The sequence below is a fragment of the Engraulis encrasicolus genome, chromosome 15 (genome assembly GCF_034702125.1).
Source record: "Engraulis encrasicolus isolate BLACKSEA-1 chromosome 15, IST_EnEncr_1.0, whole genome shotgun sequence".
Classification (NCBI taxonomy): Eukaryota; Metazoa; Chordata; class Actinopteri; order Clupeiformes; family Engraulidae; genus Engraulis; species Engraulis encrasicolus.
The window spans coordinates 35,889,242-35,909,241 of NC_085871.1; the positions used below are offsets into that span (position 1 = coordinate 35,889,242).

The following is a 20,000-nucleotide window of genomic DNA, read 5'->3' on the forward strand; positions in this document are numbered from 1 at the left end:
CACACACACACACACACACTCACACACACACACACACACACACACACACACACACACACACACACACACACACACACACACACACACACACACACACACACACACACACACACACACACACACACACACATTCACACACACACACACGATTCACATGCAACCCCCTTCATTTACAGGGCATACAGGTATACTGGGTCCAAAGCCTGAGGGATTGGAATGTAGAATGAGGCAATAGGCGAGATCTTGCCTTTGCTCCGTGACCGCTGCCTATGCCTACTGCATAATGAAGGCTGAGGGGGCTCGTACTCGAAGCTGCTGCTCACTGCTTATACCACCTTTATTGGCCTGCTAACCTGACCAGAGAAATGATCTCTCTCTCTCTCTCTCTCTCTCTCTCTCTCTCTCTCTCTCTCTCTCTCTCTCTCTCTCTCTCTCTCTCTCTCTCTCTCTCTCTCTCTCTCTCTCTCTCTCTCTCTCTCTCTCCCCTGCTGCTACTAGCCGTATGGTTTGCCTGCTAACCTGACCAGAAAAATGACCTCGGGCACTGCAGCACTTCAGTCCTTTGTTCCTCAGAAGCGAATAATGAATACCTTTACATACCCTACATCCATACAGTATGGACCTGGAGGAGTGTGCTAATGGTTGTTCCTGTAGATGAAACAGCCATTAAAGGGCTATTGGGTTAGAGAGAGAGAGAGAGAGAGAGAGAGAGAGAGAGAGAGAGAGGAGAGAGAGGAGAGAGAGAGAGAGAGAGAGAGAGAGAGAGAGAGAGAGAGAGAGAGAGAGAGAGAGAGAGCAAATCTGCTGCTGTGTCCTCTCTTGAGTACAAATGAGATGCTCTGTCAGCATTTCTGTCTCTCTGTCGGCCTCTCCCACTAATCCCTCTCTCTCTCTCTCTCTCTCTCTCTCTCTCTCTCTCTCTCTCTCTCTCTCTCTCTCTCTCTCTCATTTCCTTTTCCCTTTATAAGGGCCGCCGTAAAAAGTGTCATTTGCAATACTGAGGCTGATGGGGTTTTGGTCTTATTTTCTGTTAATTGCCAGTCTTAAGAACTCTCTGAATGGAGCCCGTCTGCCACTTACAGTATGCTGAATTTAGAATAAGCTTCACGGGGTGCTTATGCACCCTGTCATAGCTTCCACCCACCCCCACAGTGGCCTCACCCTCGTAGTGAAAACGCCCCCCCCCAGTGAAATTGGCGGGAAAAAAACTCTTATACTACTCTGCTCTACAAAGGCAGAGTGCAGTAATTACATATTTAATCAAAATTCAGTTTAGACTGACAATGGTCAACGCCTTTATCTTGTGACAAAGCCGTATGATCCAAATGTGTCCTGTTTTAGAGACATTGCGATCTCAAGTCTGCAGTATCTACAATATCCAGCCTAATACCAGGCCTTGGAAGGCATTTTTCTCAGTTTCAACGCAGGCGTAGTTGCTGTGCTTTGCCTTTGTAAGACAGTACTGAAAAAACTGCTAACACCACGCTATCATTGCAACTTATGCTCACGCTATATTAGTATCATTCATAATCGGTGTGAGAAATTGTGTGTGCCATCTCATCAAAAAAGAAGTCTAATGAAGACGACCTTTAATATCAATTAGAGCCATGCGTTTAATGACAATCAGTGGGCAGCGGTCCCCACGGCGAGGCGTGGAGTTTATGAAGCTGTTTTTAATAGCTTATTATGGTGACTGCCCCACTTCATAGCATGCTGTTGTCCCTTAACACAGCTACTAACGCGCGCGCGCGCACACACACACACGCGTGCACACACACGCACACACACGCACACACACATGGAGAGGAGGAGGAAAAGAGGGAACGGGTAAGGAGGGAGGGAGGGAGGGATAGATGAAAACGACAGAGAACATAAGGAGAGAGAGAGAGAGACAGAGAGAGAGAGAGAGAGAGTAAGGGACACATGGAGCAGAGGGGTAGGGATTGATGGAGAGAAAGAGAGAGACAGAGACAAAGAAAGACAGAGAGGGGTTTAAAGACAGGGAGGAGAAGAGGGAGGAGAGGCGGGGAAAAGAGGAGGAGAAAAGGGATTGAGGGATGAAAAGAGAGAGAGAGTAAGGAAGGGAGAGAAGGAGGAGAGAAGGGAGGAGAAAATGACATTCTGAGACACCTCTTGGCAAGAGTTGGTGTAAACATAAAACTGGAACGACAGGCGAAAGCTTAACTCTCTCTCTCACAACACACACACACGCACACACACACATACACACGCACACAACCACACACACACGTGCGCGCACGCACACACACGGACACACACACGCATGCAGGCGTGCGCACACACACACACACACACACACACACACACACACACACACACACACACACACACACACACACACACACACACACACACACACACACACACACACACACACACACACGCACATGGACACACGCTTGCACACAGACACACGCATGCACACAGACACACACATGCACACCCTGTGGTGGTTCTGGCGTTGGTGATGTGGCCTCGGACACACAATTATTTCTGATGTATTTGTGTTGCTGCTGGGAGCCCTGTGTGGCACCGCAAACAGAATGCAAATCCAGTTAGCAGGGTGTGTGTGTGTGTGTGTGTGTGTGTGTGTGTGTGTGTGTGTGTGTGTGTGTGTGTGTGTGTGTGTGTGTGTGTGTGTGTGTGTGTGTTTGTGTCTGTGTGTGCGTGCGTGTGTATGCTTGTGTGTATATCTATGTGTGTGTGTGTGTGTGTGTGTGCGTGTGTGTGTGTGCGTGTGCATGTGCGTGTGTATGCGTTTGTATGCTTGTGTGTGTGTGTGTGTGTGTGTGTATGTGTGTGTGTGTGTGTGTGCGCGAGAGAGCGCGCGTGTGTGTGCGAGAGCGCGCGCGCGCGCGCGCGTGTGTGTGTGTGTGTGTGTGTGTGTGTGTGTGTGTGTGTGTGTGTGTCTGGTTCACAGGAGACATAATTGCGTTTTCCATCTGTGTCCCCTGAGGGTCTGGCAGCACCTAGCAGGGGCCCGACAGGGGCCACAGCATTTACAATTTACATCCACACACACACACACACACAGACATGTAAACACACACACACACAGACATGTACACACACACACACACACACACACACACACACACACACACACACACACACACACACACACACACACACACACACACACACACACACACACACACACACACACATTACACATATTACACACACACACACACACACACACACACACACACACACACACACACACACACACACACACACACACACACACACACGTAAACAGACACACACACACACAGACATGTAAACACACACACACACACACACACACACACACACACACACACACATATACACACATTACAGACAGTACATGAGCAGACACACACATTGGTACACACGTAGTGCATGTAAAAATTCATACACTCTCACACTCAGCACACATACACACCGGGATACACACACATACAATCCACACTGGGACATAGTTACACACACACACACACACACACACACACACACACACACACACACACACACACACACACACACACACACACACACACACGCACACACACGCACACACACACACATGCGCACACACACGTCACTCTCTGGAATGGGCAGTCACACCAATGTGTTGTGTTGTGAGAGGCAAATGCATAAAAATATATACATAGCCCCAGGGTTTAAGCTCACAGGCATGCACACACAGTGCACACGTGGCAGACGTACGCAAACAAATATTCACACAGGCATGTAGTATTTGCAGTGAACATTTTTTTCTGTATCTGCTTTATTCACATCTCTGCATAACCCACTGTCATCCCAAACTACCCACACATACTCACACAGGCTGGCATGCATGCAGGCATGCACACACACACACACACACACACACACACACACACACACACACACACACACACACACACACACACACACACACACACACACACACACACACACACACACACACACACACACACACACACACTTGTCATTACGAATAAAACATTACGCACATGCACTCACACACAAACACACGCACACATGCACACACACACACACACACACACACACACACACACACACACACACACACACACACACACACCTACACACACACACACACACACACACACACACACACACACACACACACACACACACACACACACACACACACACACACACACACACTTGTCATTACGTATAAAAAAAACAGCCAAGACAGGACAGGAGACACACTCGCTTGCCACCAGCTCATCGGCTCCACCAGCTTGGCCCGAAAGCTTCCCCATTGCACCAAGTAAACATCACCTTTCAGCCGGTCTCCGAATGCCACACGGGCATTTTACGGGGGCATTCAGTTCCCAGCACTAGACACTCTAAAAGGGCCTGTCTCGTTTCATACCATTACTGCACTCTGATGTGAACCGCCACACCACATCTCTGTCAGAGACACACAGACAGACACGAGCACACACAAACAGGGACACTGACAGCTTTGACTGGGCCCAGGCACAAATGTTCAAAAAGGTCTCAATACATACGTAGGTCCCTTTATTGGACCAAAGAGTCAATACAAATGTCTCAATACATACGTTGTAATGAGGACCCAAGTTTGGGCCCCCTCTCACTCTGGGCCCGGGACGACTGACCCCTTCCCCCCTCCTGTCGGCTTCCCCAATCACAAACACACACACACACACACGCTCACATACACACACACACACACACACACACACACACATTGGCAGGAGCCACTAACATGCCCATGGATACCCAGAAGGGCCCATCAGTCACCCAGAAGGATGGCTACAGCACTACCTGCAGCGCTTAGTGAGTTAGCACAGCAGGGTGTCTATGGTTCCAGGCAGGGCCAGCAAAGGGGTATGTTGTTCCGGGCACAGGGATGATAGGGGCCCCAGAATTGGGTGCCCATCACATTGCATGTATTGGGTACGCGGCACTTTCAGATGACTTTGTCCCGGGCCCAGCAAAAGCTGTCAGTGGCCTTGGTTCCAGGCCTTCATATCTTGAAGAGTGATCCACACTAGGAATGATGGGGCCATTTGTAATAAACCAACCGGCCTTGGGGATGGTCCTCTCCTCTTCCAGTCTTTTGGTCATGTACTGTAATACCGATGGAGAGAAGAAGGGATGGAGAGAGAGAGAGAGAGAGAGAGAGAGAGAGAGAGAGAGAGAGAGAGAGAGAGAGAGAGAGAGAGAGAGAGAGAGGGATGGAGGCAAAACAGACAGATAGAAAGGAAAAGAGAGTGGAGAAAAAGACAGAAGAAGGATAAATCCAGGGTTGGAGGAAGAGAGGCAGGAAGGGAGAAAGAGAGGAATTGAGAAACAGAGAGAGAGAGAGAGAGAGAGAGAGAGAGAGAGAGAGAGAGAGAGAGAGAGAGAGAGAGAGAGACAGAGACAGAGACAGAGACAGAGAGAGACAGAAAGAAACACAGAAAGAGAGAACGACAGACAGAGAAAGAGACAGAGAGAGATAGAGAGAGAGAGAGAGGGAGAACATCAGTGATATCTGCTAACTAAATGTCTGTGTGGGGGTTGTTCATCATTCATGGCCGTGACTGACAGGGACAATAGATGTGAGTTTTATGTCTCGTGAAATGTGTACTGAAAAGACTATTGCCCTGGTGAAGTGGACAGTGCTTGGCAGGTGTGTGCGTGCGTGTGTGTGCATGTGTGTTGGTGTGTGTGCGCGCACGTGCACGCTTGTGTGTGTGTGTGTGTGTGTGTGTGTGTGTGTGTGTGTGTGTGTGTGTGTGTGTGTGTGTGTGTGTGTGTGTGTGTGTGTGTGTGTGTGTGTGTGTGTGTGTGTGTGTGTGTGTGTGTGCCTACTTGTGTGTGTGTGTGTGTGTGTGTGTGTGTGTGTGTGTGTGTGTGTGTGTGTGTGTGTGTGTGTGTGTGTGTGTGGGCCTACAGGGACAGATAAATAATTCAAAGGGGAAGGGGGGCGGTGATGGATGATATAGCATGTGATGTGATGTGATGGGGGTGATGGGGGTGATGATGAGAGCTCTCCTGGTCAGCTGAGACCCCCTCACCTCACCTACTACTGCTATCATTGCAGAGGGCAGAGAGAGAGAGAGGTTTGAAAAGTCCTTTATTGGACCAAAGAGTCAAATTTTTACAAAGCCGTCAGAACATCATCTTTTTAGCAAAGAAAAACAACAAAAACAAAAAAAACAGTTCCCTCCTTACAGCCTCAACACCAACCTCTCCTCCTCATCCACCTTACACAACTGTCCTCCCAATCCCCACATTCCCAGAGAGAGAGAGAGAGAGAGAGAGAGAGAGAGAGAGAGAGAGAGAGAGACAGACAGAGAAAGAGAGAGGCAGAGAGAGAGAGAGAGACAGAGGCAGAGGAAGAGGCAGAGAGAGAGACCTTCAACACACCTTTATTGTGAACCATTGTCACCACTTAAAAAATGTACTTTACATTACATGCATGTTGATCCTTCCATTCACCATAAAAGGGAGTAGACCTCTCCTTCCCCATTCCCCCCCATCACCCCCCATACCTAGGATCATTACCACCTAAAATTAAGCTTACCACCATTACAGATTGACCAAAGTCCCTTATCTAAACACCATTTTTTTTTTCAAACAAAGTAACATCAGCTGTGACCTTAAAGTAGAGAGACCCCCTCACTTCACCTACTACTGCTATCATTGCAGAGGGCAAGACACTGGCCATTCAGGCCAGTGCACCAGGAGTATAGTGTGTGTGTGTGTATGTGTGTTTGTTTTTGTTTGTTTGTGTGTGTGTTTGTGTGTGTGTGTGTGTGTGTGTGTGTGTGTGTGTGTGTGTGTGTGTGTGTGTGTGTGTGTGTGTGTGTGTGTGTGTGTGTGTGTGGGTGTGGGTGTGGGTGTGTGTTGTTTTATTTTGTTGTGGAATTGGACTATTGGCTTTAGGGTACCGGCCGTGTCAAAGAGCGAGATAAAGAGTGATGGAGAGGAGAGCCCTGATTGGTGGAGACACTGACCAATGTTTGCACTGGTTCCGCTCGGCCTGCCGTCCCCAAAGCTGAGCGCAGCGTAGGCGTTACTCTCTCTGTTTTGTCTTTCTGTCCGTCTACACAACCTCTCATGCAAACACAACACAACACGAGACTGGAGATAAGAAGCTGTGACATTTTAAAAATACCCAAATGAATGCATTTCAAACACACTCGTGTATACAGTACACATGAACCCATGCACTCATGCATGCGCAAACACACATATACACATAGACACACACAGACAGACACACACGCACGCACGCACGCACGCACGCACACACGCACGCACGCACGCACGCACACACGCACACACGCACGCACGCACACACGTAGTGCGACATACAGACACCATATGTGCCCGCACACTTGCACACACGAGTACACAAACTCACACAGACTGACACACAAACACACACACAAGCACGAACACACACACGTACACTTACAACTTTAGTTTTCGTTTTCTTGTTTTCATCAGGACTTGGGGAGGACTTTTCTATCCTCAGGTCATTTTTATTTTAAATGGCTTTATCCACGTTCTTGAGTCTGCATCGGACAAAAGTGAGGGAGGCTATTGATTAAGAAACACAAACAAACAAACAGAATAAATAACCCAACAACAACAAAATATAAACAAACAAGCAAAGCAGGCATATCTAAAGCTGATTTGAAGAAATAAGAAGCGGTGACGAGGAAAGCGGCGAGGCGTAGAAAAAGCCCCAAGAGCCGAGCCAGCGAGCAGATAAATTACTTTGACACGGACGCTGGTGGCTCGTCTGAGTGAGGTGACGGCCGACTTTAATTTGACCGGCCTGAGAGATTGGAGAGCTTTTTAGCTGCTTTTGGCCGCAGGTGACAAACTATCGCCTTTTTTCGTGCTTGGGTTCTCTTTTTTTCTTTCTTTCACATTCTCTCTTTTTTGTCTCTCTGTCTTTCTCTCTCTCTCTCTCTCTCTCTCTCTCTCTCTCTCTCTCTCTCTCTCTCTCTCTGTTTCTCTCTCCTTGTCTCTCTTTTATTTCCCTCTTTCTTCCTCTACTTTCCATGACCTGTCTTTGCTCTCTTTCTGTCTGCCATTCTCCTTCTATCCTTCTCTCTTTTTCTTTTTTTTTCTTTCTCTTTATCCCTCTCTCTATCTCTCTTTCTCTTTCTCGTCACCCCCCCTCTCTTAATTACGCCAGGCCTGTGTGTGCCGGAATGGAGATGAGCTGGGCGGATTAGGCTCCATAATAAAACTGGGTTCAGGTGTGATAAAGGATAAATCGGAGGGTTATTGCCAAGCCCTGGGGGGCGGAGGAGGAAGGGCATTGGCAGAAGGATGGAGTGGTATGAAGGTGGTGGGTTGGAAGAGCACAAGCCAAAGATTTGAGCTGAGCCCAATATTTGGAGAGAGGAAAGAGAGAGAGTTAGTTGGCTATTTGACAGAGCGTACCTGTACATTGGCATGGAACCCTTTAACTATGTCTTGAAGCTCGAGCATGTTTTTGCATTTTGTCTGATTTGGAGAGAGGAGTGAGAGAGAGAGAGTGAGGGCCTTTTGCACAACGGTGCCTTCAAATTGGGCTCTCAGGCTGACCAGAACGGAGCCCGAGCCGGTGCCCGCACCAGTTACGTTCCGCACTAAAGTGCTTATCTGCAAACCGCACGTGTTCATACCAGGCTCTGAACTTTTTCTGCCCGTGACTGTGTTACCCGGATTAACCTGCTGTCGGCCACGGTGTCGTCACGGTTCGTGGAGAACAACCTAGTGTTTTGCGCTTCGCATTGCGAACCAATTTTCTGGTTCCCGAACGCTAAAATCTGTGGCGTAAACACGACAGCCGGTTCGCGATTAGGTGCGGGAACGGGCACCGGCACGGTTCTCAGTCGGCCTGAATGCGCTACCTGTGTGACGCACTAGCTCTGCTAACGTTCGATTCCACTGTTTTCAATATGCCATCAATGTCCTCACATGTCCTCAGGTGTCCGCGGTGGTCGGCGGCTGATTACGGCAGAGCTCTTTTTCGTCAGCGTCAACCATTGATTATTCATGCTCTGCTGTGATGAAATTTGCCATTTGTTTTGTTGTTTATAGCACATCTGTGCCAGTCTGCGAGGGTAATGGTTGGACCCGATAGCAGAGATTCTTTAAGTATAGAGATATGCCAACATAATAGGTTTCTATGGGCACCTAGTGACCAGGTTCCGGTCTGCCTAAAGGGGCGTGTCATAATGCTCCTAGCATTGAATAGAACAGTCCTTAGGTCTGCCTAGGTCTGCCTAAAGGGGGATTTCCCCCCCAATAATAGAACCCGGAAACAATGGGCCAATGGAACCTCTCTCTCTCTACTCTCTCTGCCGATAGTGCTCCGCTGTGCTGTTGGAACCGGAGTGCAGAGGCCCTTAGCTTGTCACCAGGAAGAGTGGGCCTGTAGATATTGTTAGGGAGCTCTGGGACTCTGGAGTGAATATTGAGCATGTGTTCACAATAGGCAGTAAATCATGACGGTAATGGGAGGGGTCATTTAGACCAGTGCTTCCCAACCTTTTCTGTCTTGCGTACCCCCTAAGCATCTTAGTTGTGCCATGAGTACCCCCTAATTCATGTTCTATATCGCTTTGTCTGTCCTGATGTGACTGCTCCATACATTTGTTATATTAAAAACATTTTTCCAAGTACCCCCTGCAGTGTGCTCGCGTACCCCTAGTGGTACACGTACCCCTGGTTGGGAAACACTGATTTAGACGGAGTAGATCCAAAGGTGTGTATGTGTAGTGTACGTGCTCGTGCATACCGGCACGATAATGTAGCCTACCCATTTAGTATGAGTTCAAATAGATCATCCCTCATTTAGCATAAGCATATGCAAAGCAGAGCACATAGACACACACACACACACACACACACACACACACACACACACACACGCACACGCACACGCACACGCACACACACACACACACACACACACACACACACACATATACACTCTCAGACACACACACACACACACACACACACACACACACACACACACACACTCTCAGACACACACACACACACACACACACACACACACACACACACACACACACACACACACACACACACACACACACACACACACACACACACACACACACACACACACACACACACACACACACACACACCTGCATTCATCACCGTGGTTCCCATTAGTTTGGCTTGTTGTTGGGGTGAGAGAGGGATATAAATGACGTATAATCTAATGGATTTACTGTGCTAATGGGAGGCCTGTCTACACCTCAGAGAGAGAGAGAGAGAGAGAGAGAGAGAGAGAGAGAGAGAGAGAGAGAGAGAGAGAGAGAGAGAGCTCATCCGTCTTACAGTCCATGTTATCCTTGTAAACATATGTGCAGTCATGAACACACACGCACATAATGCCAATACCACCCCATCCCCCTTTTAATGGACTAGACCAGTAAAATGGGCAGACATTTACAGGTATCCCAACCTCATTCGGCCATGAATGAGCTGAACCTGGTGACCAATGACTTACGGAAAGACAAGACCTGGTAGGAACAGGATGTCAACATTAAACAGGAAAGTGAACAAAAACATCCACAGACCCCTTACATATTGTATTGATATTCTTGCACCCTGTCATTCGTATATGCAGGTCAATAACCAGAAGAAAAGCATGTCTGTCATATTTACAGGCAAATATCTAGCAGAAAACAATGCAGGACTGTGTGTGTGTGCCTGCACGTGTGTGTGCTTGCGCACATGTATGTGTGTGTGTGTGCAAACATGTGTGTGTGTGTGTGTGTGTGTGTGTGTGTGTGTGTGTGTGTGTGTGTGTGTGTGTGTGTGTGTGTGTGTGTGTGTGTGTGTGTGTGTGTGTGTGTGTGTGTGCGTGTGCATATGCATGTGTATGTGTGTGCACACAAACATGCAAGTGTGTGTGTGTGTGTGTGTGTGTGTGTGTGTGTGTGTGTGTGTGTGTGTGTGTGTGTGTGTGTGTGTGTGTGTGTGTGTGTGTGTGTGTGTGTGTGTGTGTGTGTGTGTGTGTGTGTGTGTGTGTGTGTACAGTATATCCTTTTTCTACCTCAGAAGTATTCTGTGCTGCCATGTCTGCATCTGTGCTTCTGTCTTTCACTGTGTGTGTGCCTTTGTGTTCTGCAGTCTGTCTCTCTCTAGCAGTTGTATTGAGCGCTGCTGCTGGGGTTGCTATGCATTATCCATGCACACATGGCTCTCCCAGTGGCGGAGCAATTGCACATAGGGCCCCAGGGCAAGACACTTATAGGCCCCTCCATACGATATGGCCTGCCCTGGTCACAATAGGGCCCCCCACTACCGATACAGGAGGTGCCCTGGGCCCAGGGGCAGATGCCCTGCTTGCCCTCCCTATATATCCGCCCCTGTGGCTCTCCCAGACTGCTTTTGTTGCTGGGGGTTATGCAAGACACTCGTGTTGTGACAACCAAACACTGGCATCACTCTCGTGCACCAGAAGGACACCATAGTGCAATCTTCTTTCTCTCTTTCGGTAACCCATGCTGTCTCTGTTTCTATTTGTCTCACTTTCTGTTTCCTCTCTCTCTCTCTCTCTCTCTCTCTCTCTCTCTCCCTCTCTCTCTCTCTCTCTCTCTTGCTCTCTCTCTCTCTCTCCCTCCCTCCCTCTCTCTCTCTCTATCTCTCTCTCTCTCTCTCTCTCTCTCTCTCTCTCTCTCTCTCTCTCTCTCTCTCTCTCTCTAAACTGCTGTTGTAGCCTAGGCATACTGACAGCTACACAACCGCATATCTTCTGGCTAAGTCATAAGAATAGCATCAACTGCATATTTTATTTATGCACCAATCCTACACACGCTTGTGCTCACATACTGTATTCAGTGCAGCTGCACACTGGAACACTGCACATATAAAACACACTACAGAGTGTGTGCAAACACACATACTGCACAGACAGACAGACACGCACACTCACGCACAAACACACGCACGCACGCACGCACGAACACACACACACACACACCGTATAGCGTACAGGGGGAATCGCAGATGCTGGGGATGAAGAAGCGAGCACACACACACACACACACACACACACACACACACACACACACACACACACACACACACACACACACACACACACACACACACACACACACACACACACACACACACACACACACACACACACACACACACACACACACACAAGCTCCTTCTGCAGCTCTATAAATAGTGGGTGTGCTGCTGTGTGCTGTCCTAGCCATGTGATTAGAGTCATGGCTGGATGAATGAATGGAGCAGCAGCCCTCATCACACACACAGGGTAGCGAAGGAGAGAGAGAGGGAGAGAGAGAGAGAGAGAGAGAGAGAGAGAGAGAGAGAGAGAGAGAGAGAGAGAGAGAGAGACTAGGTAGGGATGGAAAGAGAGACTGAGTAGGGAGAGAAAGAAGACGGAGGCCAAGAAAAAATGGTGGAAAAAGAGAAAGAGGGGACCGATCGAGTTGGAGAGAGAGAGATAGAGAGAGAGAGAGAGAGAGAGAGAGAGAGAGAGAGAGAGAGAGAGAAAGAGAGAAAGAGATGGAGAGCTTTAGCAGTTAGGCAGGGAGGCTGCCTCATAGGGAGGGGGACTGTTATAGATTTGAAATGTTTTTTTTCCCCTTCACCCTCCCTTTTGCTGTTTTTCTCACCTTCTCTTCTCTCTCTCTCTCTCTCTCTCTCTCTCTCTCTCTCTCTCTCTCTCTCTCTCTCTCTCTCTCTCTCTCTCTCTCTCTCTCTCTCTCTCTCTCTCTCTCTCTCTCTCTCTCTCTCTCTTTCTATATTTTTGTATTTGGTTCACGTCTCTATGTGAAAGGCCTGTCCCCCTATGATAGATCAGAGCCGAGATTGAGATAGGTGTGTGTGTGTGTGTGTGTGTGTGTGTGTGTGTGTGTGTGTGTGTGTGTGTGTGTGTGTGTGTGTGTGTGTGTGTGTGTGTGTGTGTGTGTGTGTGTGTGTGTGTGTGTGTGTGTGTGTGTGTGTGTGTGTGTGTGTGAGTGTGTTTGCGTGTGTGTGTGTGTGTGTGTGTGTGTGTGTGTGTGTGTGTGTGTGTGTGTGTGTGTGTGTGTGTGTGTGTGTGTGCGTACTGTACCCACAGACACGCAGACACCTGCATACAGTACGCATGCAAACACACACACATGTAAGTACGCACACACACACGCACGCACGCGCTCGTGCAGACACACACACACACACACACACACACACACACACACACACACACACACACACACACACACACACACACACACACACACACACACACACACACACACACACACACACACACACACACACACACGCTCACACAGCAACCCCATTCAGGTGACCTCAGATTGATTCACCCTGTGTCATCCCTCTGTGATGTTTTTTTCTCCCCCGTTTCAACCTCTGATTTCACGCCTCTTTATTCTGTCCAAGATAAAGCAATGGCACGCTGTTGGCCCATAGCGACCAACAATAAAATAAACAACAAACGAAAATGAATCAACATAAACGGAGCAATACTGAAACCGCCTCATCTCTTATGCTGAAAGGTTATTGTGTCATAGAGGGGAGCTTCATAGTTGAGCGGAGTGGCGGACCTATTGGCCTTTATCTTACGGAAGCAACAGGAGAATAGCAATGAGGCTGAGACACAGGATCTGATAGAGAAAAATATTTTTTATTTTGCGGAAGCTCAAGTTATTTGATGTGTGTGTGTGTGTGTGTGTGTGTGTGTGTGTGTGTGTGTGTGTGTGTGTGTGTGTGTGTGTGTGTGTGTGTATGTGTGTGTGTCTGTGTCTGTGTCTGTGTCTGTGTCTGTGTCTGTGTCTGTGTGCGTGTATGTCTGTGTGTGTTTTTGTGTGTTTTCTGTGTGTGTGTGTGTGTGTGTGTGTGTGTGTGTGTGTGTGCACGGTGCATGTGTGAATGTGTGTGCTTTGGTTTGTTACGTGCTTTAAAGATGCCTCGAGTCAATTAAGGCCACTGTGATTGTGTGAGAATAACATTGGATACATAGTTGTTGTAATAGCAGGTTGAGCAGGTTTCTGTAATTTAACACTAAAGCCAGGCTCAAACTACACGACTAGCGATTGTGTGTCCGATTTTGGCGTCGGGGTGCACCGCACACTAGAAGAGAATCGCAACTGTCAATCTTGTCGCTGCTCGCAGCCACCGAGACAATGCCCGACGTTCTATTTCCAGTCGCAAATATCAAACACTGTTTGATTTCTACGACTTGCGATCGGCGACTCTTTGAGCTGCCAAAGTTCTACCTTAGAACGTCGCTCACGACGAGGAAATCTTTCCCGACAATCGCTTGCGATGGTCCTGGGGGGTAACGTTCCAGCGATTGTCGTAAGGGGGGTTTTCAGCCGAGAATCGGCGCGATAGTCGCGTAGTTTGAGCCAGGCTTAAATCACTGTGAAATAGGCTGACAAAATGTACAGGATCACCCCATGCTGATACAAATGGACTAGTCCACATAGGCACACATGTACACATGCACGCACGCACGCACGCAGGCAGACATGCACACACACACACACACACACACACACACACACACACACACACACACACACACACACACACACACACACACACACACACACACACACACACACACACACACACACACACACACACACACACACACACACACACACAAATTGAGAGCTTTGACGCATCAAGCCTCAGATATCAATCAAGCTCTGGATCTCTAGCTCTGAGGGTAATGACTTTCCGTAGCCCTCTCTCCTACTCCATCTCTCTCTCTCGCTCTCTCTTACTCCATCTCTCTCTCTGTCTCTCTGTCTCTGTCTCTCTCTCTCTCTCTCTCTCTCTCTCTCTCTCTCTCTCTCTCTCTCTCTCTCTCTCTCTCTCTCTCTCTCTCTCTCTCTCTCTCTCTCTCTCTTGCTCTCTCCTTCCTTCTGCATTCTCTTTAAAAGGAGGTTCACCTGTCAGCTTCATCCTCGTTTTTCACCTGCCGTGATCCCCTCTGCTCCCTTTTTCAATCTCTCTTTCTGAAAGCCCCTGTCTATCCCTGTCTATATGGGTATCTCTCTCTGTGTCTCGCATTTTGTATATGTCGCTCTCGTTTGTTCTCTTTGCTCATATGCTCTCTCTGTCTCTCTCTGTCTGTCTGTCTCTCTGTCTCTCTCTCTCTCTCTCTCTCCAACATTCATTCATTCATTCATTCATTCATTCATTCATTCATTCATTCATTCATTCTCTCCATCACTCATCATCTCACATATCTGCTCTCTTTTTTCCAAAAACACCACTCTCTTTCACTCCTCTCTTCCTTCCCAGTAGGCTTAATAAATTCTCTAGTTTCCCTTATTTTCCTTTCATAAAGTTTGCAGGGTATGCATAGCCATTACATCTCTTAACAAAAAAAAAAACATGTTGGATCCTTCAGATGACACTTCAGAGCGTACGTAAATGCTCAACCCCCATGTCTAGATTTTCACTTTTCTAACTAAGAAGGAGTCGACCTTCCAGCCCCCTTCCAATGAGCGTTAGCATTATGTTTGATGCAGAGAAGTACCTCTGTCTTTTCAAAAAACGGTTTTCTCCTTGAGCTTCAAGCTCTTAAGGTCACACAATTACAACCATTATAAAAACTCATTTTACTCAAATCCCCCCCCCCCCCCCTCCCCCATCCTCATTTTTGTGATGAGAGAGTGCAGGGTGATACACTTTTTAAAAGGTAAGCGTAATGGCTTCTTGAAATAAGGGGTGACGATATAAAAGCTGTCTTTTACCTCTGGGCTGTGCATCGCGCCTTACGACTATGAAAGACATAATGGATGTTAAAGTGATAACGTCGTAGTGCTAAAACAGCCGTGACATATCGCCCTCTCTCAGCATCTTTATGCGTCACCTGCTAAACGAGTGTCTTCGTAATGGAGGGGTTTAAAATGCTGCTATGCTAATGTGTATATGCTAACGATCCTATCTACGGTATGTGCGATATCTTGGACAAATGTGTTGGTTACGACGAGATTCGTACCAGCTGTAAAGGTATTTATTTTGTGAGCCATACATTGTAAGTGAATTACTTTTAATAGCACTGGATCAACTCCCTCCATACCATTTTCCTTCCTTTGTCTTACGACTATAACACGATCAATTTAGTCATCACCTGAGTCATTTGTCCTTTGACTATAATCGGAAAGTTTCACCCAACAAATGACTGTTAAGACTTGGGGGGATCCACAGTTATGTTTTAGATGACACGGCACATGTATCAGTTTTGAAAAGTAAAACAATACATGTATCAATGTCAGAAGTCCGCCTGAATCCTTCCTATCAATGGCACCGTTTTCTTTTGTGTGTGCGTGTGTATGTGTGTGCGTACGTGCATGCGTGCATGTGTGCGTGCTGTGCACGCCGACTTGAAAAGTTTCTGCAGAAAAGAAGAGGAAAAATGCCCCTTCTGTCGCGACAGTGCAGTAAATGCCTGCCACTGATGTATGTGGCGTGTCACACCAAACAAGATTGAACTTTTTAAAATATTGAAGCCCGGGGCGTCCAAGGGGGAGAAGCATGGGAGGATCAGACGGCTCTTATTTAGTAGCAGAGAAATGGCAGAGTCGTTCATTCTCCACCCCCCACCTCCCACCTCCCACCATTCACCACCCCCTCTCCTCCTCCTCCATCAAAACCACCACTCTGTCTGACATCTACCTCACCACCACCACCACCACCAGATGCCCAGGCTGAACCGAATATAAAAACAGGAAAGGTCTGGGCATCCCTTTTTTTGGATGTAAGTTATGTATATATCTCCCCCACCGGGCACATCCAGGACTCCATAACAACATTGTTCATGTCCCCTCTTCGCATTCTCTTCCCATCCCCTCTCCTCTGATGTCTGTGTCTGCATCTTCTCTTTCTTGGGTGTACTTCTCAACCCATCATGGCACCTCCAAGACTCCATAGTAACATTGGTTCCCCCTCTTTCCATCTTCTCTCCTCCCTGTCTCCTCCTCGCTGGCAGCCTCCTCTCCTCTCCTCTCCTCCCCAGTGGCACCTTCAAGACTCAATAGCAACACAGTTCGCCTCTCCTCGTCTCCTCCTTTCTCTCCATCCTTCTCCTTCTCTCTGACCATCAGCTCTCCTGCCCTGCCCTCTCCTCTCCTCTCCTCTCCTCTCCTCTCCTCTCCTCTCCCCTACCCTCCTCTCCTCTCCTCCCCCCCCTCCCCTCCCTCCTCTCCTCTCCTCTCCTCTCTCCTCTCCTTTCCTCTCCTCTCCTCTCCTCTCCTCTCCTCTCATCTCATCTCATCTCCTCCCCTCTCCTCTCCTCTCCCCTCCCCTCTCCTCTCCTCTCCTGCTCCTCCCTCCTCTCCTCTCCTCTCCTCTCCTCTCCTCTCCTCTCCCCTCTCCTCTCCTCTCCTCTCTCCTCTCCTCTCCTCTCCTCTCCTCTCCTCCCGGTCGCCTCTTCCCCAGCTGTGCCGCCCCAGTGACTGATCTGTCACCATAGCGATGGCCGGGTGATGGACAGCAGTCATCCGCCAGTGAAGGGTCATTAATCAAAAAGTGGCGGATAAAAAGCAGGCGCTATAGCTCAGCCTCGCTCGCTTACTCGCTCTGCGTTTCCATGGAGACTGACTGAGTGACTGTCGTCGACCAGGGGCTTTCAGAAGTCCCCGTCCCACCCCGTCTCCACCCCGTCCATCCCGATGGGGATTATTATATCTATATTTCGGGCTGTCGGCGACCCAGAGTGCTAGCGGCCAGTCAGAGGGTTGGAGGACCAGCCAGCCAAGCCAGCCAAGCCAGCCGGGGCTGTCTGCGGACAGATGGTGCTGTCAGGGAGGGAGAGAGGGGCGAGGTGGGGACAGGACAGGACAGGCTGGGGACTGGGGTGGCCAGGTGAATGGTGGAAGGTGTCTCACCCTAGAGAGAGAGGGGGGTGGGTGGCAGATGGATGTGATCCACCAGGGGCTGTAGGCTAGACAGGTGAGGCCGAGCCGCTGGCCGCTGGCTCTGGCTCTGACTGCTGGAACACTGACAGTTTAAAAACAAAAAAAAGAGGCTTAGTTAACTTTGGGATATCAAAACTGTCGAGCGTCTAGCTTCTAGAAAAAAAGGAACGTATTGCACATCAAAGTGTTTGACGGCTACTGGCGTAGTTCGAAACATCAATGAAACTGAAAATGCCATACCCTCTGCTCCATTCTGATGCCTATTTCAAACAGTTCTCACTGGCTTGTCCTGTCCTGTACTGCAATCTTCCTAGACAGTAGCAAAAGGACTAGATACTTTTAATCCACATACAGTAAGAGTCCAGAAATGTAAAATGCTACTGCGTGAAGTGCTAAACAAAACTGTTGGTCACATGCAAACTGCCAATTCAATTGCAATATTACATCAACAGCATTTGTTTTCCATTTTATAGTCTGCGGTTTCACACCCACTGCTTTTTAAAGGCAGGGCACGCCTATTTAGTGAGATGGATGGAGTCTTTCATCCTTTTATAATAGGCATGGTCAGGCAACTGCAACTGCATTTCGCTCTCTCCATCTCCATTCATATACTCAGAGCCTCTAAATCCCTGGAGCTGGATAAAGTCCAGTCACTTTTACCGCCTCCGCCTTCTGCTGCTTTCTGAACATCTCTCTCTCTCTCTCTCTCTCTCTCTCTCTCTCTCTCTCTCTCTCTCTCTCTCTCTCTCTCTCTCTCTCTCTCTCTGTCTCTCTCTCTCTCTCTCTCTCTCTCTCTCTCTCTCTCTCTCTCTCTCTCTCCCTGACTCTCTCTCTCTGACTCTCTTTCTCTTTCATCTCGCCCCTTCATTAGTCCGTTTTTATTTGAACAGAAGAAGTAAGTTATCATGGTCCAGCTCTTTGATTCGAGGCTGTAAGTCTGGGCCCCTGCTCCCCTCTGAACCATTGTACTGGCATCTGTTAAGTCGAGGCACTTGGCGAGGGGCTGCCAAGCTGTTATCAGAGACCTCGGCTGGGCCGGGCTGGAGTTTAGTGCAATAGAGTGGAGTTGGCGTCACTCCCAGTTTCATTCGTTCGTTCATTCGTTTGTTCGTTCATTCATTCGTTCATTCATTCATTCATTCATTCATTCATTCATTCATTCATTCTCTTGAAAAAATGGTTTGCATAATATGACACATGGGTTCAGCAGAAAGAACAAACGGTTTTTAGCCTCTCCTGTTACATAACACTGATTTGGTTGGCTGGTTGCATGTGTTCAAGCCCTTCTATTGCGATTTGTGATGTAGTGTGTAGGCACGGTGGACAGCTGATTGACGAAATGCAGCCATATCTGACATGTTTTAAGTTTAATCAAACAGAAGTACAGTATCATTCAAGGGTGTGTTTGCTATCGCTAATCGTGATGCTGTTTGTTTGTTTGTTTTCCAAGCCCAAATGCTATCAACCTCTCTTAATTGCTGGTTACTGTCACTTGGACTCCATTTCCCAGAATGCCTCTGACCTACTGTTTCTCTACAGCTGGGGAAGCCCTCGGGGATAAGGAGGCAGCTGAGAGGTGTTATTAGTCCATTCCATTTTCTAATATTGTGTGTGTGGGGGCGTTGCCAGGCATATGATGACGTCAATGGGGCTTTGGGAGGCTTTTGATGTTGCCAAGGGGGCATTTATAAAAAAAAGATTGAGATTGAGAACCACTGCTCTAACCAAATGTCTCTCTTGGTCTGCTTCCCTCCTCAGCTGACGCGGGTGCCCGTGGAGACGTGTGAGCAGTACTCCAGCTGTGGCGAGTGTCTGGGTTCGGGAGATCCCCACTGCGGATGGTGTGTGCTGCACAGCATGTAAGTACCAGCTTCTCTGACGAAGACTGCCAAGGCCAGTCTATTTGTGGCCTTAAACAAGTAAAAGTAATGAAACCGCCGTGCGAGGGGGCAGCCCCCAATGGCGTCTCAAGGGAGTAGTGCGGCAGGATGGTACCATGCTCAGGGTACCTCAGTCATGGAGGAGGATGGGGGA

General features: G+C 48.4%; 1 protein-coding gene across 1 annotated transcript in view; it reads left to right on the top strand.

Moving 5' to 3' along the window:
• Positions 1-20,000, top strand: part of plxna4 (plexin A4) — a 512,494-nt gene that overhangs the window by 294,988 nt on the left and 197,506 nt on the right. Inside the window, exon 5 of the mRNA XM_063217729.1 lies at positions 19,725-19,825. Coding sequence (XP_063073799.1) covers positions 19,725-19,825 — 101 coding nt within the window. The remainder of the gene's footprint in view (positions 1-19,724; positions 19,826-20,000) is intronic.